Source organism: Camarhynchus parvulus, chromosome 17 (genome assembly GCF_901933205.1).
Source record: "Camarhynchus parvulus chromosome 17, STF_HiC, whole genome shotgun sequence".
Taxonomy (NCBI): domain Eukaryota; kingdom Metazoa; phylum Chordata; class Aves; order Passeriformes; family Thraupidae; genus Camarhynchus; species Camarhynchus parvulus.
Window position 1 is genome coordinate 768,139 of NC_044587.1, and position 27,902 is coordinate 796,040.

The following is a 27,902-nucleotide window of genomic DNA, read 5'->3' on the forward strand; positions in this document are numbered from 1 at the left end:
TTTTCAATAGAGGTAAAGCACAATCAAAAGGTACAGAACACACACTACTAACTGAGCAGAGGTTAATTCTCAAGTAGTACAGGCTCAACCACGTCCCCAGCTGTACCCAGACACGAGCATCCTTCCCCCTGTCCCACTGCCTGCGCTGCTCCAGCTCTGCAGGCACACTGCCTCACCCATGCCAACACACAGCTCTGCTGCCAGCAGCTCTGCCCCTCTCCTACCCCCTTCCCCCACCCCATTCCCACGGCAGTGAGTTCTCCAATTCTGTGAGAATTTGGCTCAACAGAACAAGAACATTTCCAAGCAATACAAACCAACTCTGTGCTCACCAGACTCACCCACAGGAAACAGCATCATGTTCGTGGCTTTTTTTCCTGAAGTTTATGGCAGTTACATTCAGCATTTGGTAGTAAAAGGTCTTCAAAACAAAAACTTTTAAACTCAAATCCTTGATAGGCCAGACACATTCTGATTCTCCTTAAAGAGGATTTTAAAAAGATTTAAAGAGAAATCTCACTTAGGAGCACAAAGGAATCTCCTAGAGATTCCTTTCCCAGCGCTTTCCTTTCCCTCCTCTGCCCAAAAAGGAAACCAGCACCTCTGCTGCATTCCCAGGCACAGACATGCCATTGTCTAACGTGGCAGCTCCTCAGAACGTGCCAAGATCAGTCCTGAGACAATGACCAAGCCTGAAGTCCACTCTGTGACCTGGTACCAAGGACCCTGCCCTGCTCCACTTTGCCCAAAATGCTCCATTCCTCCTCCAGTGGCTCAAGTAATTAAATTCACAGAAAGCACCGAGATTACAGCAACAGGCCCGTGGCTGGCACCTTTTGGCAGCAGTTCTGCTACTTTTGGTCCTTTATGCAGTGTCTTTCCACCTTGGCTATTGCACATCAAACCTAACAACATCACTTCCTAGACACGGAATTTAGCATTTTAAAACAAAACATTATGGGACGCAAGGGAAAACAGTAAAAGGACATTACAGGCAGGTTTTTAATTCTTTGGAAAGCCTAATTCTCTAACTACACCTATCAAGACTAATAAAGGACCTTCAGAGTAGGCTGGAAAAAAGAAGCAAAGGACCATCTTGCTACAAAAACTCTCAGCTCACCTGGGGCTCACTGAAACACCTACTGGTTTTAAAATAACTAAGTAACATTTTAAAAAAAGACTCCAGTTCTTTTAAGTATTTTTCTATGCAGAGAAACCAAGTGATAAAAGCTGTGAAGGAAATGGTTCTTGCCCCTTCCATAAAGGAGAGTGAAAGCCCTGATGGTGCTGACCAGGTGAGCCAGGCCAGCACAGAGGGGCAGCACAGGGGTGATCCCCACTCCCGGTGTCCTTGTGCCTTCCTCAGGGATCCCACAAATACTCTCCTCAACCAACACCCAAACTGCAGAACTTTCACACATCAGTCTTAACATCTCGGATATTCAAGTAATAATTACATATTACAGGACACTTCAATAGAAATGGATTTATATTGCTTTTTGATATGATCTGGCCATATCTTCAAGGGCATGTTTGTGCTTTGCTGCAGGGCTGTGCTTGCAATATTGAATTACATGTTCAGCACCAAAAACCCATCAAGGCTAAATAACCAGAATATTGCAATGCTACACAGACTGAGACACCGAGTAAGGCAGATCAGAAGAATTCTGTTTTGACTGAGTATTGCTCCTCCACACAACTGCGTCTCTAATAGAGGAGAAAGACTATAGAGAAAAGGAAAAGGTTACTATCCTACCTTCTCACCTGGGATCAGTTTGGCAAAACTGCTCGATTGAGCTATATCTGAGAGCCCTAAAAAGTGAGTTTCCTGATTATGCCTTGACAAGTAGCACAGCCAAATCAAGCACTCAATTCTTTACATAAATTGCTCTAATTCCAATTGACCACATGATTTTCCCAAGTACTAGTTGCTTACAGGTTTTAATCATCAAAATGCACACACACACAAAAATGAACCAATCGTGTTTTGAAAAGAATGTGAGAAAGATTTTGTTTTCTTTACCAATCACAGACACCAAGTCTTACCACATCCCTCTGTCAGAAGTGCAATGAACACTCTGGAAAGAGCAAGAAATAATACTGACATGAAAAAGTTCAGTGCTCACTGTTCTTTTTCAGTGCATTGAAGCTGAAAAAGAGCAGCGAGTGCTTATATACAGCCAACATGCCCCAGACCACTTCACTCATGAAAAACCCATGTGGTGTTGTGCATAAAAACCTCCTTAAATTGATAACTGTAAGTTTAAGGGGAAGGCGGGGTGAGAAATCTATAAAACACCCTGAACTGATGTCATGATATGTTTCATAAAGAACAGTGTTATATTATTTTAAAATATTTTTTATGAACAGTAAAACTTGCACTGCTGCATAGCAGACAACACGAAGAACATTTAGTAAAAACATTCACTGAACCCCCTGGCATATGTATTTAATGTCACTAATCAAAATATATATTACAGCCCAAGGTTCTGTTAAGGATCTCTGTTTGGGGTTTGTACAGTATACACAATAGCTCAGAAAAAATATTACAGTAAGGTATTTTATTTCTCCATTTTATATTAGACTTTTCTATTGTAACTTACAGTCCCTCTCCTCTATATATCCAAACCTCTGTAACACCCTAATGCCCTAGCCAAGAAGTGTTCAGCTAGCTAATAAGCCCTATTATAAATTCCAGTTTTAGAAATTTCAGTAATTACATCTTAATAAATAGTTCAGTTTGCCCTTTTTAAATCTTAGCCTTTTGAGGAAGTCCTTTTGTCACCAAACATCGTAGATCACAACCTGTTAGAGGTCAGAGAGGCTTCTGCTTGTTTATTCAAAGGATAGTAAGTCCAAAGATACTTGCAATGCATTAAATATAGTTATATAATATTTACACTGTCCTCTCAGATTTTAAATTTAGGTGAAATATAACCAATAACTGATGTCAGCTACTACAAACGTTCAGTGTGGCTGGTGTTTTCTTAATAAAAGGTGTATTCAACTAGAAAGTTTACTACGTGGCTGCCCTGTTTCCTCTTGTTTCAGTTTTTCATTAGAAATTAAATGAAGTGAATTATTCATGTGAATAAGAATTCAGGAAGAAGGGTGGTGGAGAAAGCATGAAGAATTTTCTGAATGTTTTGAGATTCCAAAATACCTGAAAACTGTGGTCCCTTTTGCAGTGCCAGTATCTAGAGGGGAGGAAAACGCAACCCAAAGAGAAGAGGAAAATCTGTTAAATTAATTAGATTAGTAAAGGTGTGTTTTAAAATGCCTCAATTCTGTACAGTATTTTACAGGGAAAGTCTTTTCTTCAGCTTTTGCAGCTGTTGTACATTCTTAGAAACTCCTCTCCTGCTCAGTCTGCCTGTGCTGTGCGAGCTACTTGCGGTCATCGATAGTTTTGATGAACTCCACGGCTGCCGTGAACTGCATCCACCAGTAGGACTCCTCCCCAGACAGACAGTTGGCATAGAAACTGCTGATGTACTGCACAGTGGACAGCAGGCAAGGGGGGTTTGCCTGGGGTGGGAGAAGACAGAGATACAGCTTGTTTGCAAAACCCAGCATCAACAAACACTGCCAGATATAGAACAGAAGCACGATTCCCTTTGTGCAGTGATCCTCATCCTACAGAGTGTGTAACCTGCCTGCAGGGTAGGGACTGTTTATCCTCACCAGCACCACTTCACATGCTCAGAATGCATCAGGTTTGATCAAAGGAACATTTTTCCAACAAGGAAAAATGACTAGCAGGCCAAGAGAAAGAGGGGGAACGCTGCCACAATCTGTGAAGGTCATCAGGACCTCACACATGTAAAGCCTGTTGTTTCAGCATCTTACACGTCAGACCATTCTCCACTCATGTCAAAGAAGACCAGCAACACAACCCAAGTCAGTCCTGGTCTGCATCTTGGTCCTGAGGACAGCATGAAGCAGGCACAGATGACAGATGCTGTGGAAATACCTCAAACAAACTCTACTCCCCACACAGCATCTGCACGCCAATTTTCTTGGTTCCAAATGCAAAGCCTGCTTGGATTCAAAAACCATAACTCTGACCACATTTCTGACATTCCTATTCAAACCCTGCCGAATCAGATCTGGGTTTGAGCCTGGCCAGCTCCCCATGACCCACAGGCATTATCTCTCCTAAATTTGCTTGTTTAGTACAGGGATTAACTGGGGTTTGTGATCTCTGCAAAAGAACTCACCTTTATGAGAACAAAGACGAGAACAGGAACAAAATCATCAGCCCCAGGCACGGAGTCCTCGTTGGCCAGGCTGAGCAGGTTCATGATGGTGGAGCACATCCTCAGGATACACTGCACCTTGTCCCGGGGCGTTTTGTAGGCGCTGATGGTGCGGATCTCGGACTGCGCCGACGGCCACGGCGCCTCGCGCAGGTACACCTGGGGAACCAACCAAACCAGCCCTCCTTGGGCAAGCTCTGCTGGGCAGAGCAGCTCAGCCACCACAGGCTCACAGGTGTTGGAGAAATGGGTAGATTTAATGCAAGGTGAATTCAAACTGAAAGAGGGGAGATTCAAGTTACAGATATGGAAGAAATTCTTCCCTGTGAGGATGGTGAGGCCCTGGTACAGGTTGCCCAGAGAAGCTGCAGTTGGGTACAGTCACAGCATGGATACAGTGTCATTTCCTGAAGGATTATTCAGCTGTCACAGGCAGCAAAGCAACCCTTCTAAGTGTAAAACAGAACAATCCTCTCCTCATCCTAAACCCAGCCCAAACCCCAACACACATATTACAGAAGCAAAGGAAAAGGGAAAAGAGTTGTTACCTCAGGTATCTGAAGTGCCTTGTGGTTTGCAGTCACTACTTTGGATAACCTCTGTATGTGCTCATGAAGGACCCTGAAACACAAAAACACAAGAGTGAAAAGTAAGCAGCAGCCAGCTAGCTGAGGAATCTTCATGTTTGATAGGACAAGAAAGATCTTCAGGAATGTGGCCCTACAGATCGTGGACACCAGGTCAGCGAAGATGCAGAGAATTGTTCTGTACAGCCAAGAACAACCACACGTCCTCTAGAGCATCCCAACAGCATATGTTCTAAACCACAGGAACCCCAAATGCATGGAAAATACTGAGTGAAACCAGAAAATGGACCAGGTCCAGTCCTGAACCAGGTTTTGATCATTCTCTCAGCACACACACTTGCAGACCTGACAGTCTGTACCCCAAATCATCACACTTACAACTCTTTTTTTTCTGTTCTAGCAGTTTGTTGCAAACACATTTGCAGATGATGCTAAAGCACTTCCTCGTTCTTTTACAAAATGTTCTGAAGGAAAACATGAATTTGTGTGGCTGACTCAGACAAGTCTGTGGCAGGAGGGCTGTACAGCTTCCACTGCACCAAGTGCAAAAGAGAAAACAAGTCCTTTGGATTCCATTAACTTACTGGTCACGCAAAATATCTCCATCCTGATTAGGGTAGAAGGCGAGTTTGAAAATGCGATTCATCACACTGCGCTCGATGGCTAATTGTGCATCCTGGAGCTGCTCCTCACTGGCATTCTGCCAGATGGCATCCTGAGCCATAGCCCCGTACAGGAACTGCAGAAAATCCTCTACTTGGGCTGTTTTATCATCTGCTGCTGTGAGCTTCTGGAAATCTGATAAAAAGGGAGGAAGAGAAAGAACATTTGCTTAAGTAAAAAAATATTATTTCTGATACGTTCTTCAGGCACACTTAATGTGCAGCACTACATTCTCCAGGAGCAAGAACTGACTCCAAATTCGTTATGTGCTTCATTTAGTCAGATATGTGTACAGAGAACATAGAACCAGTTTGGTCTAAGTGGCTGTTTTGAGTTTCCTGGTGCCACTGTCTCTTATGCTGTGATATTTTTGAATCTTTGATTCACTTGCTTCACACTGTTACTATCCCCCATATCTTCTAAGGTGCAGCCATAGGTTCTGGACTAAGAACTGAACGCTGCAATTTATCTTATAACATCATGTATCAGTAGATATAAAATAATTCACAGTATTCATGCTTCTGCCATGGGGCAGATAATGTGATTTAGCACAACTTTTTTGACCAAGTAAGTCAAATTACCTTCATTCTCTCAGCCCATGAAAAATGCAGACAATTACCATAGCTTAGCTACCACAACATAGTGTAAATTCACAGTAATCTGTCTGTTTAGCCATTAATTCACCATCTGAAATTAAAATCATTTTAGGAATCTACTCCTCAGATCAAAAGACATTTTAAAACATTAACCCAAGTCAGCATCTAAATACAGAGTAAAGGAATATAAAAACTTTGTCTGCATTAATCTTACCTTGAATGAACTCCTTTATTTTCTTTTCCTTGCTCTCCAGCAGTAGCCTCACACAGACTGTAGTGAAGTATCTGTTGGCCACCTCTTTATCTCTGAGGACTCGCTGCAGGAGCCTCTCCAGGTGTGCCTGTGTGGTCTGCAGGCCTTGGCGGCAGCGCGTTAAATAAGCGATATATGGAGCTCTTTTCCTAAAGCACAGAGCTCTGTGTCAGATTCACAACAAACACAGAGGCTAACAGCTTTATAAACTAAACTGCTGAGTCAGACTGCAAAGGGTTCTTCCACTTGTTCCTCTTAAAACAAAACAATGCCTGAATTTGGAAGTTTGCCTCACATGGGTGAGACAACTGCATCCTTTTGTGGGGAAGCAGAGATGCAACAACCTGGTTTGGTAAAGTACAACTTAAACCAAAAGGGATCTTCCCAGCCTGCTGGTGAATAAAGACACGGAGTGGGAGCCCCTGCTGAGCAGCCCCTGCACAGGTACCTGTAGTCCTCGGCGATGGAGGCCAGCAGCTTGCGGCAGGTGCGGTTGTCGAAGCGGCTCACGCAGCGCATCGTCTCCTGCAGCTGCGCCATCAGGTTCTTGTCCTGCAGGTTGATGGCTTCAGCCAGCTGAACTTTCAAGAAGCACACAATTTCATTATCTAATAAAGAACAAAGGAAAAACATTAAGGAAAAGAAACATAGGCACGATGAAAATAAATTATCTTTGAATAGGGGAAACACATTAATGGTTTAAAACAAAACTTCTGTACATTAGGGAATAAATGTTATTTTAGAACAATTTAAGAAGCCTTTTTGAATTTTCCAGCTGCCAGAGGAGAAGCCTCCATATCACTATCTTATCTAGCTTTTAGAACCATTCTGAAATGTGAAGAGGACCCCCATAAGGTGACATATTCACCTGTCTGCAAATAAACCCAGAGTGAATGAAAGGATACAACACAACACATTTATACTAAGTCAACATAAATCATTCAAGTGGTACAACTCCCAACAGCACATGTATTTTCAGAGTCTATTCTATAGCTTCAGGCTCTAACCTGCACTGTATCTGTGATACTTCATTACAAAAAAATCTTAGAGCAGGCTGAGATGGCAGTTTGCCTGTGGAGTAAGAATGAAAACATTCTGGGGGCAAAAGGCAGCCTGTGCCCTCAATATTTATGGCAAAGAGAAGGGACCATAAATGGTGCAGTACAAGCGCTATTACACAGGGACAAGGAGAGACACACACAGTGCAAAGAGCCTGTACCTTCAGGGTCTGTGTGGTCTGGGAGACCATTCCTTGTTGAATGTGTCAGCATCGGGAGGGCAACAGAATCTGCTGAACAAAGAGCCAATCTCAATTTCTTCTTTGCATCCCTTAAAGAGGAAAAATATTTTCTTAACACAGTTGATGAGAGGTCTGCTTCTTCAATAAGAAATCTTTACTTTCTTTTTTATTTAATACTGCCTAGAAGTTATTTAACATAATTTTAATATACAGCATTGTCAAGACTTTAGAATATCAGTTCTTTTGATACAGCACAATTTTCAAAGGGATTTTCTTAAACACTGAATTGCTCTGTCCTCTCTGGTTACAAACATCCCTCCACCAGTGGAAATACGACAGTCTCAGATACTTAAAACTAAAAGCACTTCAAAGTTTACCATGAATCTGTATTAAGATTCTTGCAGGAACCTGTCACACAGCTTCAGCTTTTAATTCTACTTTGTGGTTAAGATGAGACCTAGAAATGTCTTTACCTATAGGAGAAAGCAGAACCTTGTGGCTGTGCTACTTGGCTCGCAGAGTCTGGGAGGTCGTCTGCAGACATGTTCTGCAAAGCCTCATCCCGTGGGGAGTCGTGCATGCTCTCACCATCCCCAATCGCCTCTGTGGAAACCAAAAACACACTGCACCTCAACAGAGGAGTCAAGAAGAAACCAGACTAATTTTCTGCTCATTATTCTAAGGTCAGGGAGAGAATGGGGATGGCAAACAAATCAGCTTGCTCTGGATATATGAAAAAATGCACATTAAAACATACAACCTAGAAGCTCCTAAGAAGAAACTGCAAAAGTTTTGGAAGGCACTTCTTCAGTGCCATTTAAAACAAAACAAAAAACTGGTAGGAGATGTGCTATCAACACCCAGCTCCCTCAATGGCAATACAAAAGAGCTGTCCTTGGGAATACTGATTTAATTCCCAGCATCTGAGGGACTGTCCCACAGCTTATTTGACAAAACATTCCTTGTTCAGAGCTCACATTGTTCAGCTGCTAATGCTAACATTGTCTAGAATACTGAAGTGTTTTTATCTTTAAGGAGCAGAAGCTATGTTGGTGGTGATTACAAAAGTCAGGTTCTCACCTGCACTGTCGTAGTTCACGATGGCTCCTTCACTGGGACTGGTTCTCTTGATTGCATTCCTGTATTTGTCCAGAATGTCCTCAGCAGCTTGTGCCTGTGCACTGAGCCTTGGGCTGGGATCATCTGAAAGGACCATAAAAAACAACAGGAGTCACCCTGGTGTTGGGCCAGCTGAAAGCAAATACAAAAACTTAAGCCTACACATTTGGACTCTGTTTTTAGCCAGATCAAACAAAGAGGTGCTTGTGTCTCATGCAGACCAAATTCAAATGTATTAATAAAGTCTGAAGCAAATCAGAAAACAAACAGTACAATCAAAGTGAACAAATGAAGTCAGATCCTGAGCAGATCCTCAGAACATTTATACTGCGTCCACAAATGGTTCTTGGGTATTTGAAGACTTCTAGAAAGGATCAGGCAAACAGAAAACGAAACATCCAGGTTCAAACCATGTTTAATTTAACACTTAAGTAACTATTACAGGACTGTGTGTACAGCTATCCTCACAGCTCAGCTGTGACAAGGACAGGAGCTCTATAATGAGGGTGGGGGAAAAGTGAGGACTTGAGTTGAGAATCCACTACATGCCCAGACAGACATGTGACAACTTAAAAACAGCCTTCAAGGCAGGAAATCTTTATCCATTTTCTTATTCAAAATGTCAGCTCTGAACATGAACTACAACAGCATGTACCTGTCTGTCAATAGCTACCTGGTGGGCACTCTGGAGCTCCAGGAGGCACACTCTGAGAGAAAATTACTATGATGATGTTATTCACATACCTTGAAGCGTTGCATATCTGTCAGGCACCATGTCATCTTTGTCTTTTTCTTGTTTTTCTTTCTTCCTAAATGGAATAGGGGCTGAAAATGCAAGGTACCTCATCAAAGACTACTCTGAGATAATGGCCAAATAGCAGAAACTTCAAGGAAGGGGCTAATGCAGAAAATGTTCATTAAATCAACTTCCATAAAAGCATAAGCTTATCCATGGGGTAGAGCAGAACTGTGCTGTCATCACCTACAGCCAGCTCCACCTTTAACACACATGAGGTCAGGCAGAACAGTTTTGCCTTCCAGGTACAGCACACTCTAGGGAGTTACTAGCCAAGGGAGTCAGGTAGCTTCCCATTTTTGTTTACATATTTATTTATACTTTAATCTTAAAGGTGACTAAAGAGATAATAAAGGCAGTGTGAACTCTGACTGAAGGACCAAACCCAGACAGACATGATCCTACCTTTGGGCATGGCAGACACAAAACGTTTCCTCCACCAGGGCTTGTTCCTGTCAGACTTCTCATCATCACTGTCTTTCCGTTCCTCAATCTGCAGAAGGGCAGAGTCTACATTTGAGCATTTACCAAATCAAGTGTAAAGAGAAAATTTCTCCTTCACATCAGCTTTTGCTACACTGACTGTAAAAACAGAACTACAGCAGAGCACAAAGAGCAGATTAAGTCAGAAATATCTCTCCTAAAGAAGACATCCCGAAAATGCAAACCCATAGCCACAAAGAACCTTAGTTTCACTTATTTCTTTTTTAAAGAAAATTAATTTTCAGGCTGCTGTAGCAGTTTAACACTACAATGAATCTGTTTCTGAAGTACCACCAGTAAACCTCATCCAGTAAATTTAAGAAAAACCAGATCCATTTAAGCCACTCTGAACATCTTCAGCTTTATCTTTTAAAACATTACTGGCCAACATTTAAAGGATAACAAAAGTGTGTTGTAATTCCTTAGCTAAAGACATTTAATTCCAACTTTCTGGCATTAGATGTGTAGTTAAAGTGGGCATGAGAGACAAAAATAAAATGGTAAATGGAAGCCTCACCTCTCCCCTGGAGGAGTCCTTGCTGGGAGATGAAGATGAGGACTGAGAGGCGGCCGCCGCGCCGCTGCCCCGGCGCTGCTGGAGGCCATGGGCAGCTCCCTGTCCTCGTTGCCAGCCCGTCTGTTCCAGCCAGGATCACTCATGGGCCTCCTGCCCGAGGACACGATGTCGGAGCTCCTGCTGCGCACCAGCCTCTCGGGGTACGAGTGTCTCTGCTTGAAGGCCTCCAGCTCCGCCGGCACCAGAGCGTGGCAGCCAAAGTTGGGCAGCCGGGCCTCGTTGCCTCCCACAGCTCCCTCCAGGATGGGGGGGTCTGGAGGTGGGTGAGAGGGTCTTGCATAGTGCACTTTAGGCCTTACTACAGCTGACACACCTGTGGTCACAAGCAGAAAACAAGCCACACATATTTCTTTCAATATTATTCCAAATTACCTGATTACCTGTGACTAACATAGAAGCACTGAAAATGCCTGTTTTTAAAACAAAGCTTCATCTTTATAACTCACCCTCATTTGAGGACAGAGGGTCAAACAATGCAAGCAAAGAATCTGTCTGAGAAGGAGGAGATGTCAACTGACTGGCTCCTGAAATACAGAGAGAACAAAGGTAGTGTCATGCCAAAACTGCCTCCGACACGACAGACACTGCAAAAACAGACTTCTGCAATAAAAGTTTACAAAATTTATACTGCAAAGTATTTGTAAAGATATTCTGTATGGAAAGATCTCTGTAGTACCTTGAAATGATCAGAGAGTTACATCACAGAAAATGGGGAATTCTTGAGGAGCAGCCCAGTCCAAAATGCCAGAGGACAGTCAATGTAATCAAACTGAATTAGGGATCTTAGATCTAGTACTCAAGCTCTAGTACAGCAAAGCACTGGAGCCTCTTTGTCAAACAAATACAGCATTGGCAAATAAGGAAAATATTAAGCTTAGTCACTAGCACTTTGAAATTGGGAAGAAATTGTAAAATTCAAGGATTCCATAAATGTCACTTGTTTTTATCAGAGATTCCAGATAAGTAACTTACCATGGGCTGTTTCATCCATGTCAGGACTTGTTACAGAATCTTTGCCCCCAAAGTCAGAGCTACATTCAGACCTGAGATCCTCAATCTTGTTAGGAATATCTTCAGATGTTGCACTAATACCTTACACATAAACAAAAGAAGCATCTGTAATAGTCTTTCAAAGAGCAAGGAAGCAAATTCTGACACTGTTAAAATGTTTGGTGGACGGTGAGTAATCAAGTTCCAACTCACAGTAGCACCTACAGACATTACAAATTTCTATACTCATAAAACAACAGTTTGTTTTTGCTCTACATCTTCAAAAGTGTTACCATAGCCATGAATAGACTCAGACAAGAGGCATTAGAAAGACACTCCACTCTTATATACTTTGAAGAAAATGGAGATCCAGAGCTATGATTTATTTAAATAAAAAAAGTTGTTTTAAACACGAGAAAGTTTGGAGTTTCTTCCAAAGCAACACTCCTCTGCTAACCACTGCTATTGCAGCACAGGGCATCCACCTCTCTGCTGCCTTTTTTATTTCTTCTGTGAGGTGAACAAAGAATCACAGCTTTGAAAATTCCAGAACAAGCGCAGGAAATTGTTTTATGAGTGAAGTGATGTTTAAATAAAGCCCGAGCAGCAAAGCGAGTGCTGCCCACGCTGTGATGGAGCAGCACTGTCAGACAGTTCACACACCTGACACAACGCTCAGGCCGGGGGTGCTGGGCCGAGAGCTGACCTCCCTCACATCTGTGTCATCAGACGTGCTACCCAGCCCAGAGCAGCTCTCCAGCTCCTGGAGCCTCTCCTCCTGTTTTAAATCTGGAGCCTCTACAAAAGGGAGACAAAGGACAGCAGAGAGAGAAAGTATCATTACCCAATGCCATGCTCCCTAAACATTCACAAGCAGAAGGAAGGGGTGGGGGGTGACTTAGCGTATCAAGTTTTTAGGGAACTCAACCATTTCAGCAAGTGCTTTCTTATATCCTTTGATACAGAAGGCAGGACTCTGCACAGACAGCAATGCTCTGTCTGCACAGGCATGCCAAGGAGTGTCTGTTTTAATTGTTGTATGTCTTAGACAACAGGACAGAGTCACATCTTCACTAACCAAAGTAAACCGTGGTCCTGGATAGCTCCTACCACAGGGAAGGAAAGCAAGCAGAAGTTTGCTCTGAAAACCCTTCTCTTCCCCTTCAGACCTTAAGAATTTCTTGGGTAATAGAAGTCTCTCCCAATGCTTTCCATCTTCGTTCTGCCTAGGAGCATTTTGTCTTTTTAATCATGGAAGTATTTGCAAAAACTAACTTAAGCCTAGGACAGTAATTTCTTGAAGAAAGAGGAAGAGGAAGAGGCTGCTGTTTTGCATTCTATGCCTCTGGAAGAGTCTTAGAATCATGCTAAAGAAATACGCAAAAACTGCCCGATTCTGACCTGAATCACTTGGTAATACTTCCACACTCCACGCCTCACTTGTGGTTTCTGATATGGTTGAACCTGTGCAGGGATCAAGCAACACGGATCCTGAACCTGGCAAACACAGCAAGCTGCCTAGCATGTTCTCTGCAGCTGCACCTGCAAAAGTAAAGCCGGAGCGTATGGCTAGAGCTGGGCTGGGGCAGTCAGCTCTAGAGAGAAAAGGAAGAACACCTCTTAAGTGTCCTTGGTAAAGCAATCAGGAAACACAGCGTTGAAAAGAAACCAGTAACTAAGCACAGTCCAGGTCATGCACACAAAAATCCTCCTAGAGCAAATCTCCAGTTGAATCTGTGGAAATGCCCCTGTTGAGGAAGGGAGGAGGATGAGGAGGAGGAGGATGAGGAGGAGGGCTCTGCAGCCTTGGGCTCCAGAGCAGCACAGGACCTACCCAGAGCACACCCGTTACCTGCGATCTCCTGCAGCCGGTCCTCGTCGATGTTGGGGTCGAAGTCACTTCCCAAGACATCTGTGCTCCAGGTTTCACTCACAGTTTCTGAAATGTCTCTGTCATCAGTCAAACCCATCATGTCACGGATTTCAAACTTACGGAGCTTGTCATCCAGGTTATCCTGAGTTGTGGCTGTGGAAAAAGAAACGGTTCTTGATTTTCTGAAAGGCTTCTCCAATTATTTCAGATTGAAAGCCTGTAAGAGTACATTAGGAAAAAAATCCCAAACAAACAGCCCCCTGATTCTGTCAGGTAAGGCAGTGGGTAAAGGAAGGCCTGTAAAGCACTATTACACTACTCAGGAAATGCTGCCTGAAAAAAAAATTGAGACATAAAAAGAAAAATCTGAAGTACACATGGTAATCTATCAACTAAATTGACAGAAAAAATAAATGAAATGTAGTGTTACAAAGACACTGACACAATTCCTGTAGAGGAACAGGATCACAGAAAAGCTGAGGGCTCCAGGGATCATTCCAGCCCAAACTCCCTGCCCTGGTCAAGGACACCAGGTTGCTCATGATCATGTCCAGTTGTACTTTGGGCATCTCTAGGCTACAGACACCACAACCTCCAGGCAACCTGTTCTGTGTTTGACAAACGGACATTAAAGAGAAAATTGTCCAGATACTTCCAGACTACTCCAATCCAGATCACCCTATTCCTGAAGGGAAGAGCTTGATATCAAGCAAAACTTTACAGTTTCCTATAAAGGACTTAAGTTTCAAAATTTCAGGCAACTTTCTTTTCCTAACAACAGACTACAAAGAATATTTTTTTGGGGATAAATAAAACACCAAACCAAACCAAAACCACAAATAAATACAAGAGCGATTGCACAAGGAAAATGTCTACTCTTTTCTTCCTTGAATTCGTCAGTTTTGCAGCCTCTCTCCACAAAGGCTTTGGCTTTAGCGTGTCCAGCAGCCGAGGCCCTGGGAGGAGAGGGGCACCTGCCTTGCTCGTGCTCCAGCAGCTGCAGAGCCTCCACGCCGTTGCTGCCCGAGGGGCCCGCGCCCAGCTCCGACACCGACTCCCCCTCCAGGTCCAGGGAGGACACCGAGTTGGAGCGATTGGAAGGGCCTGGGAACACAGATTTACTTTAGAACTCATTTGAATAACAGCCCCTAAATATACAGCATTAACAACTGAGGACACAAAACTCACCAGAAAAATGAAATGAAGTAGCAGTTCCAACTCAAAATACTGAATCTCACCACTACTGTACCTAGCTGGAACTCAAAAGCCAATAAAGTCTTTGTCTTTAACTTATTTGCTTGTTCATGAATTTGTTTTCTTATTTTGAGGAGACAGAGCAAAAATGAAGTTATGGAAGTTATACAAAATAATGCAAAAGTGATGTGTCCAAACCTCTTCCATCCCACAGACATCTGTGTTTTGTTATGTCTGAGGTTCATATAAAGGAGTTGTGCAGAAGCTATTCTGAGATATGTAACAGCTAATTAGAATGCGATGAAAAAAAAGTTTGAGACGTTCAAGTTCAGAGCTAAGTTAGATTATCTTAATAACTAGTACTGCACATAAGTTTAAAACAAAAAAACCCAAAACCCCCTCTATTTTCTCTTTTTAAACACACTTAGTCTTTTTCTTCCCAGCTCTCAGATTCAGTTATGCCTTTGTAGGTCAAAATTTAGCTCCAGGCTTTATTCTCTGAACAACTAAGAAAGAAGACAGGCTCTCAGAGTGAAATAGCACAGTTTTCAAAACAGCAAAGCCAAGATGCTGTATTTAACACTCCTTCCTTTTACAGTTAAGGGAAAAAAAAACAACAACAGAGCAACAAAACTTCTTCAAGACTTAAGCAGCCCTTCACCTTCAGATATTCCTTCCAGATTGTCACTGCAGAGGGAGAAGCGCAAGGTTTTGTCAGGTTTGCCGTGGAGCTTGTTCTCGTCGATGGGGACATCTCCCTGCCCGCCATCTGCAAGCTGCATGTTTAACACCTGCAGGGTGGCAGAGAGAAACAGCACTTCATTAAAATCATCTATTTTTTAGATAATTAAATAGCAAATAAAACATTGAAGACATGTTTTTGTACTGTTAATGGAACAATCAAATTTCTAACATTCTGTTAGAAAAAAGACAGCAACCTCCCAAGTCAGAGCCTGGGGAGAAAGCAAGGAACCGCCCCATGGACATTAGGAATGTCCTGATAACAAGGGAGCCACAGCTCCCTCATCAACCCCAGAGCAGAGCAGAGCAGTGTGGAAAGGATCTGCACCAGGCTGCCAGAGGAGATAATCCCAACCACCAGACAGGGAGCAAAGCTGGAAGCAACAGCTGTGCTACAGCTGGAGAAGGAAAAGGCTGAACACCAGCCCTGCCCCAGGAACAGTCTGCAGGCACTGATGGCACTGTGAGCTCAGCTCTGCCCTCACGAGAACCTGGGCCTGTGCCTTTCATGAGCTGCCAAAAGCATCAGGATCAGTGCTCCAGTTCTGCCATTCACTGCGTCCCTGGACCCAAAGGACAGGGCATGCAGAGACACAGCACTTTTAGAATGCTCAGAAACAAGAGCCCAGGTTGCTCTTAAGCTTCTTAAGTGAGGGAACAAACCCACCGACCAAAGGCCAGTTTGAAAGCTACAAGCCCCAAGCTCAGTAATACAGAGTAAGGATTTAAACTCCCATTCCAGCTTTATTACCAAACTTAGCTTTGCACCCTCCCTGCTGTGCCATTAGAGCAGACAGAGGCTGCATGGCTCAAAACATCTGAGATGGCATCATTTCTGGATACCTCATTTTCTGACATCATTCCCGGAGTAATCTGTGGACCTGTCCCCAAAGAAATCACCAGCACTTCTTCTGGCTGCACTTCTGGAATTGTCTCCTGGGACGATCCTTCATGATCTCCATGCTGGTCCATTAGCATGTTTGATCTACTTCTGCTTCGAGTGGCTAAGAAAATATTTCAAAATATCCACATTAGAAAGCTTTTTCTTTTGTTTAAGGAGGAAAAAAAGACAATACAATGGAAATACAGAACTGCAGTGTTTTAATTAGCAATACACGCTAAGTAAATTTTCAAAATCAAAATGTTATTAAACTTTTGAGAGATGGAATTGATGTTTAAACTTGAGTACTGCCCTGTGGAAAAGGAAATTTTCAACATAAAAGTTGAGAAGCAGAAAAACAAGGTACACTGTGACCTGTTTGCCAACAGCAATTCAGCCTATTCCAACCATAGAAAGACCTTTTATACATTATATGAGAAAGTTAGGTTTGTTACTAAAAAAGGTCTAGGTTTCTGTGGTTTAAAACTCTAATTAATTTATTTTAAAGGCTTCTTCTCCTAAGAAGTAGGAAATCTTATTTTAACAGGTGTCTCAAACCCAGACACACAATACAACATCAGGTGGTTTGCTCTGATTATTTTTCCACTCTTATGTCCCCTTTTCAACTGGCCTCACATTCCCACATTTGGCTCCACAGAAGTAAAAACACCCACATGAAATTAAGGTTTCTAAGAATGGCAGCATGACACCAATTGCTACTTTATTTGACCCAAGGAAAACAAGGCAAGTGTGCAGAAGTGGCAGCCAAATTCTGATTATCTGACCGAGGGGTTTTTAAAACCCACATGTACACAAAATGAGTTCATATACTGCAAAAATCTGCCAGGGTGGCCCAAAGGCATGCTGAGCGATGTGACATGAGTCAGAGTTGCACAGAAGAATGGAAAGAGGGCATTACCCACCAAAAGGGGTTACTAGAGTTATGTGAGCTGACAGATTGGTAGCAGAGGTATCCCAGGCAGTAATCGCTGCCAACTGCTGTCCTGGAGTTCGAAAGCATTAAAATGAAACAAAAGAAACAAAAACTTTGAGCAAAAGCTATTTTGTACCATAAAATAAATGCTGTAAAGTGCCACTACTTTAGAGGTGTAAGCCCAGAACCATGCAAGAGCAGAGTTAAACCAACATGGGACAGGTTTGTTTTGGGGGTGGTTTTCTAGGGTTTTTTGACACTTCTTGGCCTCTGTATATTTTCATCCTTTCACACACCAACAGCAAATCTCTCAAACAAAAATATCCCACATGGTCATATTCACATAAATATACACTGAAAAAGAGTACCACATTTCCTATTTTAAAAGAAAGTACTATTAATATGGAAAAAATCTAGACCCAGAAATCCTATTCAAAAAACAAAACCCAACCAATCTAAAATTGCATTCCAGAATACTGACAGTTGGAATTAGAGCAGGCAAGAGAAAGGACAAACCTTCTCTTCTCAGTACATACTCTGAAAGTCCTTGCTCCTGCTTGTTCACCCTCCTGTCCATTTGTTCTCTAACAAAAGTGTTAAACTTAGTCTATCCCACTAATTAAATGCCTCTGCTTCCATCTTACTACTTTCCTAAGCAATTTTCCCCCTAGACCTGCTTCCCACCTTCAAACCTTCCCTTTATTGTCACTGCCAATCACCACCATTATGACTCCCAAACACTCCAGAAATTTTCACCAGTTCAGGCTGGAGTGATGAAGGTCATTCACCACACCTGCATTAGACACTAAGGAAGTTACCTGGGTTTAAGAAAAATTCTTCACCATCTACATAGAAAAAGTAGGAACTGCAGGTGTAGGTGAAAAGTAAGCCCAAGACATGACTGAGAAAATGGCACAGAAATGCCCGAGGTGTCAGAAACCAGGTGGGAGCTCCGCTTGCTCTCCTTACCTATGGGCAGTCGGTTTTTTTTGTTGGCTGGAGTAGTTGCAGGAGAAAGCTGGGGGGTGTTATACGGAGTCATTTCAAGGCTGCTGCTTTTCCCTGGTTTGTTCTGGGGTAAATTTGCCAGCAAATTTTCCAAAGCCATCCGATCTTCCTTGAGCTGATCACTTGACATCACATTCCGCATGAAGCCAACCTAAACACAGACAATGGTTTCGGTAAGAGCTGCAGTGCAAACCAGCCTGCTTTTGCCAAGGTGGGACAGGAGGGAGCAGGCTGGCAGTGGCCCTTTCCAGGAGCAGGAGGCATTACCAGGGCAGTGAGCTGGCTGTAGGTCATGTACACCACGGTGCGGCTCAGCCCCTCCAGCAGGTTCACGGCCGACATCGGCGGAGTCTCGACCGCGCGCCCGTCGATCACCACGTCCAGGAAAGCAGCAACACAGCTCTGAGAGACAGCAGACAGCAGGAATGAGACACCCTCCCTAGAGTTTGGAACGAAACTTATGACAGGAGTTAAGTAGCCTACAGAATAATTTAAGTTTCGCTTCCTACTTCCGAAATCTTGGGATAAAATGGCAGATATTTCAAGGTCACCGAAGAGCAAGCGAGGAAAGTGTGCAGTTACTTTTAACGTTTCCTTAATTCCTTTCCTGCATTCCAAAGCGTTACATACTTAAGTGTCCTCTTAAAATTTAAGGAGAAAAAATAATGACAATAAACAGGCCCTTCCCGAAGGATCTGCTGAGCACGGACTGAAAATGAAACAAAGAAGCAACAACGACATCACTTTCTAATCTGAGTGAAAATGTTACTTGTACAATAAATGTGTAGCTTTGTGTGGTGACTGTGTAACAACTAGAATTACCAAAACCTGGACAGATACAAGGTTACCAAGGATGCCAACAGACTTTTAAACACTTGACAATCTATCAGCTTCACTGTTGCTCTGATGAAGGTACCCGCTCTATGGCTACGGATGGATTCATACCAACAGGAAAAGCTGAATAAAAAAAGCAAAACTATGCAAAAAAGAAAGAGAAGTTACTTGCACTAGGAAATTACTTGGTGTAAGACAGATGTTATACTGAGGCTGTTTTCAGATCAAAGTGCTTTGTTAGGTTCAGTTGAAAAACCACAGACAGGAATTCAGTATTTCACAGAATCACAGAGAGGTTTGGGGTGGAAGAACCTTAAAGACCATCCAGTGCCAACCCCCATCACGGGCAGGGACACTTTCCACTAGACCAGGTTATTCCAAGCCCTGTCCAACCTGGCCTTGAACACTTACCATGCTCAGTTGAAAATACCATTTTATTCAATTTTTTAAAATATTTTCTTTTAAGAAATAACAGGTCAGAGTAGAAGCAAGAATTCCCAACCCTTAATTCTAGTATTCAAGATTTTTTTTTCCCAGCTTCATTCAGGATTTAATCTGCTTTTCATGACATGTAAATTGGAAATTTAATACTTAGTTAGTCCTTTGCAAAGTCTGAGAAAGGAGGCTGCAGAAGGATGATGACGTATTCACTAAGTCTTGCATTTTTTCAGCCTGGATTCTTACTTTGTCAAATTTAGCGAGGTTGCTCTTGGTACGTGGATCTCCCTCCTCAGAGCCTGTCATTGCCAGCTGCTGCAGAAGTCTTCCAACCTGAAATCAAAAAGAAGTACACAGAATAAGCCTTTCGTACCATGATGGACCTGATTATAAAAAATATTCAAAAAACCTCCTCCATTCTAAATCCTTTTTCATTTAATACTCCAAGGAATATTTCTGATTGAGTGGACAGAGATTTGTGCTTGCTTTCAGGGAAGAAAAAATGCAAGAAGCTTTAGGAAAAAAAAAAAAAAACAGCCATTGCCTTTAACAAGAAAATGTGCACACACAGTAGGCTGTGACCATCCATACTTCCCCCTCCCAGGAACAAAGCATGTTTTGTTTTTGCAACACGTCAGAATTGAGAGTTGAATCTAGGTCATCTAAACCTAGAGATTTTCAAAGGCTGCATATATTTTACTGAGGAGAAATAGCAGGAGGGCTAACCCTTATTTCAGAGCACATATCCCTTATTCATCTCCAACTGCAAAGCAACCCTCAATTTAAAGAGCCGCCAACTGCTCTGCTGCAGCACGTGAGCAGTGACACAGGAGAGGATTGCTGCTGGATTTTAGAGACACTGAGCAAACTCACCAGCATACTGCACGGTAAGGATCACTCCCTGCCCACTTTATAGACAGCAGTAAAAGAAGCAGGTTATGTTCCTCACGTGGAGGAACATCCTCAGTCAGACAAGTGCTGCTCCACACCTTCAGATGACTCCTCTATGTAACATCATTAAATTGTCCAAGTGTTTGCATAATGACAAAAGCTGGTCATGAGGGCTGGGGAATGCTCCAAGTAGAGCACCGGACATTACAAGGGGTTTTCAGCAAAGTATTTCATTATTTTTTGCAATACCTGGTATAATATTTAACATTTGCAAGAACAGCATAACATTGTTTTTCACACATTCCAGAATTCATCTTCTAGTCATTTTTATGCCTTAGCTTCCATCCCTTAAAACAGCTTTTATAAAGGATATTTGCAACTCTTCTAAGGGATACAGGAATATATGCTGTCAATTTTTTCAAGTCAGTATTTTAAGCTGACAGATAAACTTTGCAGCCTGACTTTTCAGCAACAATCAACAACAAATACTTCGTTAGCATTCATTTTATAAGTAGGAGAGACAGTACCTTCACTCGTACTGCAGTAGCATCAGTTCTAGAGGGAAGAAAAAAGCCATTTATGTATTTTTAAGACTGCCTTGCTGTGAATCATACCTGCATCAGATTAAATCTTGCCACCTCATTGATAGGAGCATCAGAAATGATGCCGTACTGCTCCGGGTTGACGATGGCAGGGCAGATGAAGCAGGCCAGAAGGAGATCTGTGCACATGGCTCTGACCTCGCCAACCTCCAGCCTGTCCACACACGAGAGGGTTTTGTACATCTGCGACACAATCCACCTCAAGCTGTGGGGAAAACAGTACGTGTTTTGTTTGAGATAGCCGATGAATTTGTTGACCAGGGTCACCAGCTTGGCCTCATTGGAGTCAACCATCTCTTGGACTCTCTGCTTGAACTTTTCTGTGCCTTTCTCTCCAAATAACTTCTCTTGCTGTACTGGGGAGAATCTCTCAATTAACTTGTTTGCATCGGTTTCCAGGTGGTCTTCATCCTCAACCAGAAGCTGCATGATTGGCTCATGTAAGGTAGCAGTAAGAAAAAGTTTTGCAGAAAAGAGTCCTTCAGAGAAGAGCTTGAACAGGATGCTGAAGGCACAGGTGCCTCGCCTCAGCAGCCGCCTGGGGTTGTCGCTTTCCTTCAGTTCAAACTCGATCAGGTACCGGAGCACCTGCAGCAGGTAACTCTCGTCCTCCTGCATGATGCAGTTGCCATAGATGGAGGTGAAGACTGTGTGAATGACACTCTGGGTGTTGTCCTGGTTGAGCTTCTCTCCAGCAACCAGGCAGGACGCAATCAGCCTGGGGTTCTCTCTCAGTCTGTTCAGGAATTCTCCGTAAGCAGTCTCCTGGAATCCCAGCTGCTTGTACCCATCCACAAACTGCGTGTCCTCCAAGATTTTTGCGTGCTGGCAACATTCAGCAGGAGAAGCTTCAGCACTTTAAAGAGAAACATTGAAACACTTTAAGTAACTCTTAAGTAAACAAACTTGCTAAGAGACACCACATGATCTATCTATTAACCAGGCTGCCACAGAGGAAAAAGTCTCTCCAGATGGTTACTACAAATTGTTTGCAAATTCTGGATAGCTTGCTCTCATGAACGGAAGCGAAACAAACACAGGTATTAAAAACACACTCACTTCAATGGCCAACAAGGAACTTTTGGTGTAAGATTCACCAGCTGAGGTTTGGTTTACAGCCTCGCAGTGTTATGCCCAGCACAGCAGGGGCTGCAGGCTGTGAGGCTGGCAGAGGGTGTGCAGTACCTGGTGATGATGAGCCTGTCCAGGTTGATGCGCTGCTGTTTGGAGATCCAGGCCGTGCGGTAGAGCCGCTCTGCCGTCTTCAGCACGTCGGCGTTGAGGCGCTGGATCAGCGCCTTCTCCGAGCTCACGTACAGCCGCTCCTGCTTCAGGTGGTGGGCCAGCGTGTGGATGTCCAGCTTCACCATGGTGCCACAGCCCTGGCACACAGAGCGGCGTGGGTCAGCCCTGCAGTGGGCACAGGCTCACCCGCGCAGGGCACGCTGCTGTGCCCTCCTCAGTCCCACCCTGCTGAGGCACGCTCGCAGTGAAGGTTCCCAAGCGCCAGCTCCATTGCCTGGCACACAGCAGGGACACTGGCACAGAAGCTGAAGGTATTTTCAGCTCGCCCTGGTGAGCAGGAACAGGAGCACAGCCCTGCCACAGCCCTGACCACACCTCAGGTGCACCTGGCCTTACCTGGGGACACGTGGCCCTGGCCACAGCTCAGATGACACAAGTTCAGGGAGATGAAGAACAGCCCCCATTCCCACTCACTGTCTGGGGAACAGACTCCTTCACCCTAAAGCCCATCCACACAACCCAGCACGACCCAAGGACCTGCGTGTTGGAATCTCGGAATTCATGGTTAACTGCTTCATGTCTTCCCCACCAGAACTAACAGCCACACCAGCTAATTTAGGAAGGACGGGGATTGAGGCAGAATTCACCTGTAACAGATCCCAGTATACCTGTCATGTATATCAGTAATGGAGATGTCACAGGGCTCCAGTGAGGAACCCTTCAAAACAATACTACAGCCAAAACAAAAACTTACTTCCCACAACCTGCAGTGACTCTGGACAAGCCTTGCTTCACAAACCCATTCAGACCATGCTTGAGAAACTACAAATAATGTGCTAGAATACCACGTGCTGGCCCAGTGCTCTCCCCTGCTAGTGTTTTAAAGATCTATGTTTCACTGCTCAGCAGAGCAGGAGGTGATCGTCACTGAGAATACAGATTAGCTCCCTCATTAGGCACAGGTTTCCCATTTGTTGGGTTTTTACAGCCTGACAACCAGGTGCACTGACAACCATCACTGCTCCTTCTGTAATTAAGTCCTTTCATCCATAGTTTTAACCTCACAACCAGAAGCCAGGCAGACATGAACAGAGAAGCTGTCACAATGCATTAAAAAATTGCAATTTTATTACACACCAAGGTTTGAAGGCCATTCCTAATAAACACAGAAACCTGGGTATAAAGCTCTTTAAAAAAAAACCCAAACTCAAAAAGACCCCAAACCAAATTCAGCAACCCTAACCAGAGGCTACAGCTGATGCATCCAAAACTGAGATTACGACAGGAACTTGAAGGATGTGCTAATTCAGATGTTTTTAACTGGGACAGTCTCAGAGAAATGATTAGAAGAAGAAACATTGCTGTTGCTGCCAAAGTTCTTTGTGAAACAAATAATAACTTCTTGCAACAAATTTATTTTTAGTCCCAGGATTTAAGAGCTTGCAAAAAAAACCCAACAAACCAGCAGTAAACCTGCTACTGCCCGCAAACACAGTAGTAACCAGTCTTTAGGCTGTGAGGTGGTGCTATCCGCCTGGAAAAAGAAGTTGAAGCCATAAAAGCACACACAAACAAGACCTGCAGAGCTGCCTTCTGTCTTTTCAGAGCTTCCCACTGTAGGGCTGTGCTCAAGAGCTGCTCATATTTGATCACACTGAACAGTTTTAGTTGGCATTTTCCACTTTCAGGTGTCAACCCACAGTCTCCACTTTCCTGGACAGAAAGTCAGTCCAAGTGGATCTCCTGCTTCTAGGCAAGTTTGGGAAGGAAGGGGAGACCCACATGGAGTACCCCTAGGAACAGCCTGCAGCCCCTGCCTACAGTCCTTTGTTTTGCTAAATTTCAAAACAAGTCTCTATTTTTGTGTCACTGGTTACAAACCCACTTAAGAGCAGCCAAGCTGATTAAAGAACTCCTGAGGTGTTTCCTACACTTACAAGCAATTTCTCTCAATTTCACTTAGGGTCTTTTTCTGTTTTGTTTATTAGAGAAGATGTTTCCAACACAGGAATGGGCAAAGCTCCCTAAGAAGCCTCTGAGGAAGATCCTCTGCTCCTTCCTCCTCTGCCCGTGGGTCAGAGCAAGCTCCACAAGCCCTGTCAGCAGAAGTCCACACAGCCCCACACAGTGCAGAGCCCTGTTACACATCAATCCACCTGCCCAGCAAAAAGAGCTCAGACTCCTGCACTGTACCGTTTGGGATGTCACCTGAAAAAGACTGACAGCACAAACCTCACCCCTGCTTGGAAGGTGAGGTGAGCACCCAACAGAGGAACAATTCGGGCACCTCTCATGAAGAGCAGATACTGAGGCCCTGAGAGGCTGTGGGAAGTTGCCAACTGCCATGCATTCTGATTTTTGTTTTTAAACTAATTGCCTCTCTGAACTCCAGGCCCAAAACAAGGCTCCAAAGAGCACCCTTAGCTGCATCTGTGCTGCTAAATATACTGGTCCTGTGACTACCTGATAACACCCCATCAGTTGGCCACTGCCCACGTGTGTGTCTTATCTGCCTCTGCTGCAGAACAGCAGAAATAACGAAAGCCAGAGCAGAACTGATTCAGAACAGAGCCACAGCAGGTTACTGTGTGCCACTGCTTTGTCAGTGGCTGTGAAAATCCACGGGATTTTCTGTCAATCCACAGGACAGCTGCATGACAGCAGCTTTCACCCTATGTACAAGAAAACGGGCTCAGCAGCTTCCCCGGCTTGGTAACCTCCATAAAAATCAAAGTGGCTCGACTGCAAGGATTGTTGCTGAGATCCAGCTCTGTGGAGAGGAACATCTCATCACTGCCTTCCACCAGCTTTTAAATGAATTATTCTGAAGCCACACATGCACAGCTAGCAAGAGCACAAACAACTCTGTCCCCACCTGAGGTCCCTGGCAGACACCTGGGAACAGCAGGGATGTAAAGCAGCAGTTTAACACACAATGTACTTCAGCAAGGCTCAGGGAAGAACACCCAAAAAACCCAGTTGGGCAAGATGCACACACTACTCCTCTCTTCAGACACTGGCATTACCAACAAGCTTGTCCTGAAAGAACAGCTATTGTAGCACTAACACACCTACCTGACACACACTGCTCCTCCCCAAAACCTCTTCCCTTCACAGCACAACAAAGAGACAGCAGCTGCATCCTCTGACCAGGCTCCACAAGGTGCACTCCAGAGCACTTGGCCACAGCCACACTCAGTGACACACCATGGAACAGCTCCAGAGCAGAGCCTCTGCTGATTCCTCATTTGCCAGATTACCTTATCAGCTGCTCATAAATAAAAAGGTGCCTGTAATTACCCAGCAATCTGGTTTATGATACCATGCACAACCCCTGGAATAGCAGATACCTGTACAGAGCTATATAAAGGAGTCACTTTAGGATATTTAGATATCCAACAGCCTGCTGTGGCTGAAGGAACAACAGATATGTAAAATTGTGCTATGTGCAGATTACTTTCCAATCCTGGGATTTCATGTTGATATGGAAACATTTCCATTTTCTGTCAGCTATTTCAAGACTACCCAGGAACCTGCAAGTAACTGTGACACAGTAAGAGCAGCTTAGCACAACAACTCAGACAATTTCCCTTCATGATGCTCCACATATCAACAACAAAGACTGCATGACCTGACAGCATCCCAGATGCCTTGCCCTGCTGGCAGCACACATTTGTTCAGAACCTGAGGCAGTCTGTCCTTTGATGAACACAGGACACAGATTGCTTCCCACTCTTAAAGTCCTGGAGAACACAACACTGAATCTCCAGGTGCTGAACTCCACCTCACAATGTCAGGGGCTTGTCCTGTGGCATACAGGAATGAGCCACATCTCTCTTGCATGTTTCTGTGATTCAGTGACAGAAAAGAGTTTAGGTAAAGTGGTGAACTCTGCTGGTACACCAGATCCTTCTTCCTCCTCCTGTGTTTCCTGCCCAGGGTTACTTGCTCCTCCTGAGTCTCACTATGCAAGACTCAACTTCCAGAGCAAGTTTGGGCACATCTAATGTAGGCAGGGCAGGGCAAGGCAAAATCCCTCCATCCTGCTGAAAAATAACTCCAAAGCAAGCCTGAATGGCTTCCAAGCTAATTCAGCCCTGATGAAGTACCTCTTCCCTCATTAGTATTTATAGTAGCTTCTCTCAAGCCTCATTTCTCAACACAAGCTAACTGCCCATCTCCCCCAGCTGAGCTAGCAGAGCCCTTTTCCAGCAGGATGGTTCACCATGACCCAGGGCTCCCTGCTGAACCCTCACATTACAGCACCCACCAGCTCAAACGTGTGTGACACACAAAATGCAGGTTCACTGTCTAATTGTCATTAATAAAAAACTCATCCCTCACGTTTGTTTCTGCCCAGAGGTTGCTCTCAGCTAGCCCTGGACATACTGTCCATATCCACGTGTGAGGAGAACCTCATAACGGAACTCATCAGTAAAGGACAGGATCAGTTGGCTACTAAATTATGGCATTGCCATCTCTAATGACATTGCCATGTTGCATAAAATCAGCAAAAGCACATAACCATGCTAAAATCTATTCCAGTTGCTTGTGATGCCAGAAAGTGGAGTTCCCTTTAGGTGAGTATCACACTAATAAAATTCCAGCCGGAACAAATGCAGAACTTGAAGCTGCTCAAACTGACAAAACCAACCTGTCCTCCTGAGAGCAGCTCCCTTCACATCCACCAGGAAGGGCAGCTGCTACTGAGGAGAGCAATATTCTCCATTATCTGACAAATATCATATCAAAATCCGTGTGTTGAGCATCTTAAACATTTTGGAACCCTCCTCAGCAGCAGCAGTTGAAAAGTGTTTTCTAAAACCACCATCCTGCTGCTTTTACAGAATATTTCAGACTCCATGTACCGCCCGTGCCATTTCTCCTCCATCCTCTTCAAATTGCAGCTTCTACTCGTGAGTCAACTGCGTCGTCCGCCAAAACAGCACTTTACCTATCAGTAAGTGAAGTGTCACATGCCCGCTCCGAGAGCTCCATCCCGACAGCTCTCAGGAGCGCGGTATCATGACTTTGCAAGAAAAAAACCTGATACAGCCTGCATGGAGCTCTCCAGCCTCAGGGGTCTGTGAGGGACCAAAAAGGGAAGTCACCGCACTGGTCAAGTTTCAAGTTTTAAACCTGCCCGACACAAAAGCCAAAAGGAGCGGCGGCAGCGAGCGGCTCCCGGAGCCGCGAGGGCCCCGCTCCGAGGGCTCCGGTTCTGCGAGTGCCCCCGCACCGGGACCGCGGCGCCCGGACCGGCCGGGCGGGCAGGGCAGGGCTGGCCCGGGCGAGAAGGGCACGGAGGAACCCCCGGCAAACCGCACCGACAACTTCTGCCGCCGGCCCCGCGCCGCTCCCCCGCCTCCCGGGCGCCCTATCGCGATAAACCCACCCGACATACCCTCCGCGGCTCCGTCTCTCCTCGGCTGCCCGCCTTCCCTCTCGCTGCCCTGGAAAAACCAAAGCGTTTTGTCAGGCCCCGGGCCTTCCTCCTCCTCCCACCGCTCCCTCCTCCTCCTCCCCGGGGAGGAAGCCGAGCGCTGTCGCGGGATTCGAGCGTGTCCCTACCCGGCCAGCGCCCCGGCGGCTCCCGCTGCGGCCCGGGCGGGCGCGGCACTGCGCAGGCGGCGACGGCGCTCCTGGGACTTGTAGTCCCGGGGCCGGCACCGGCAGCGGGGCCGGGGGCGAGGCGGAGC

The 27,902-nt window shown here is 44.6% G+C and overlaps 1 protein-coding gene across 1 annotated transcript; it reads right to left on the reverse strand.

Moving 5' to 3' along the window:
* Positions 1 to 224: 224 nt before the first annotated feature.
* On the reverse strand, positions 225 to 27,884 carry GAPVD1 (GTPase activating protein and VPS9 domains 1). Its single transcript, XM_030961347.1, is given in 29 exon segments — positions 225 to 3,528; positions 4,221 to 4,418; positions 4,808 to 4,880; positions 5,431 to 5,644; positions 6,320 to 6,507; positions 6,807 to 6,966; positions 7,578 to 7,687; positions 8,072 to 8,201; positions 8,679 to 8,801; positions 9,462 to 9,542; positions 9,919 to 10,006; positions 10,514 to 10,572; positions 10,575 to 10,886; positions 11,020 to 11,097; positions 11,546 to 11,665; positions 12,227 to 12,361; positions 12,965 to 13,105; positions 13,416 to 13,589; positions 14,415 to 14,540; positions 15,292 to 15,421; positions 16,215 to 16,375; positions 17,175 to 17,255; positions 18,155 to 18,344; positions 18,461 to 18,595; positions 19,712 to 19,798; positions 20,971 to 21,814; positions 22,144 to 22,340; positions 27,608 to 27,656; positions 27,775 to 27,884. Coding segments are annotated over 27 exon segments (4,464 nt in total). The 5' UTR covers positions 22,329 to 22,340; positions 27,608 to 27,656; positions 27,775 to 27,884; the 3' UTR covers positions 225 to 3,387.
* Between the last annotated feature and the right edge of the window lie 18 nt (positions 27,885 to 27,902).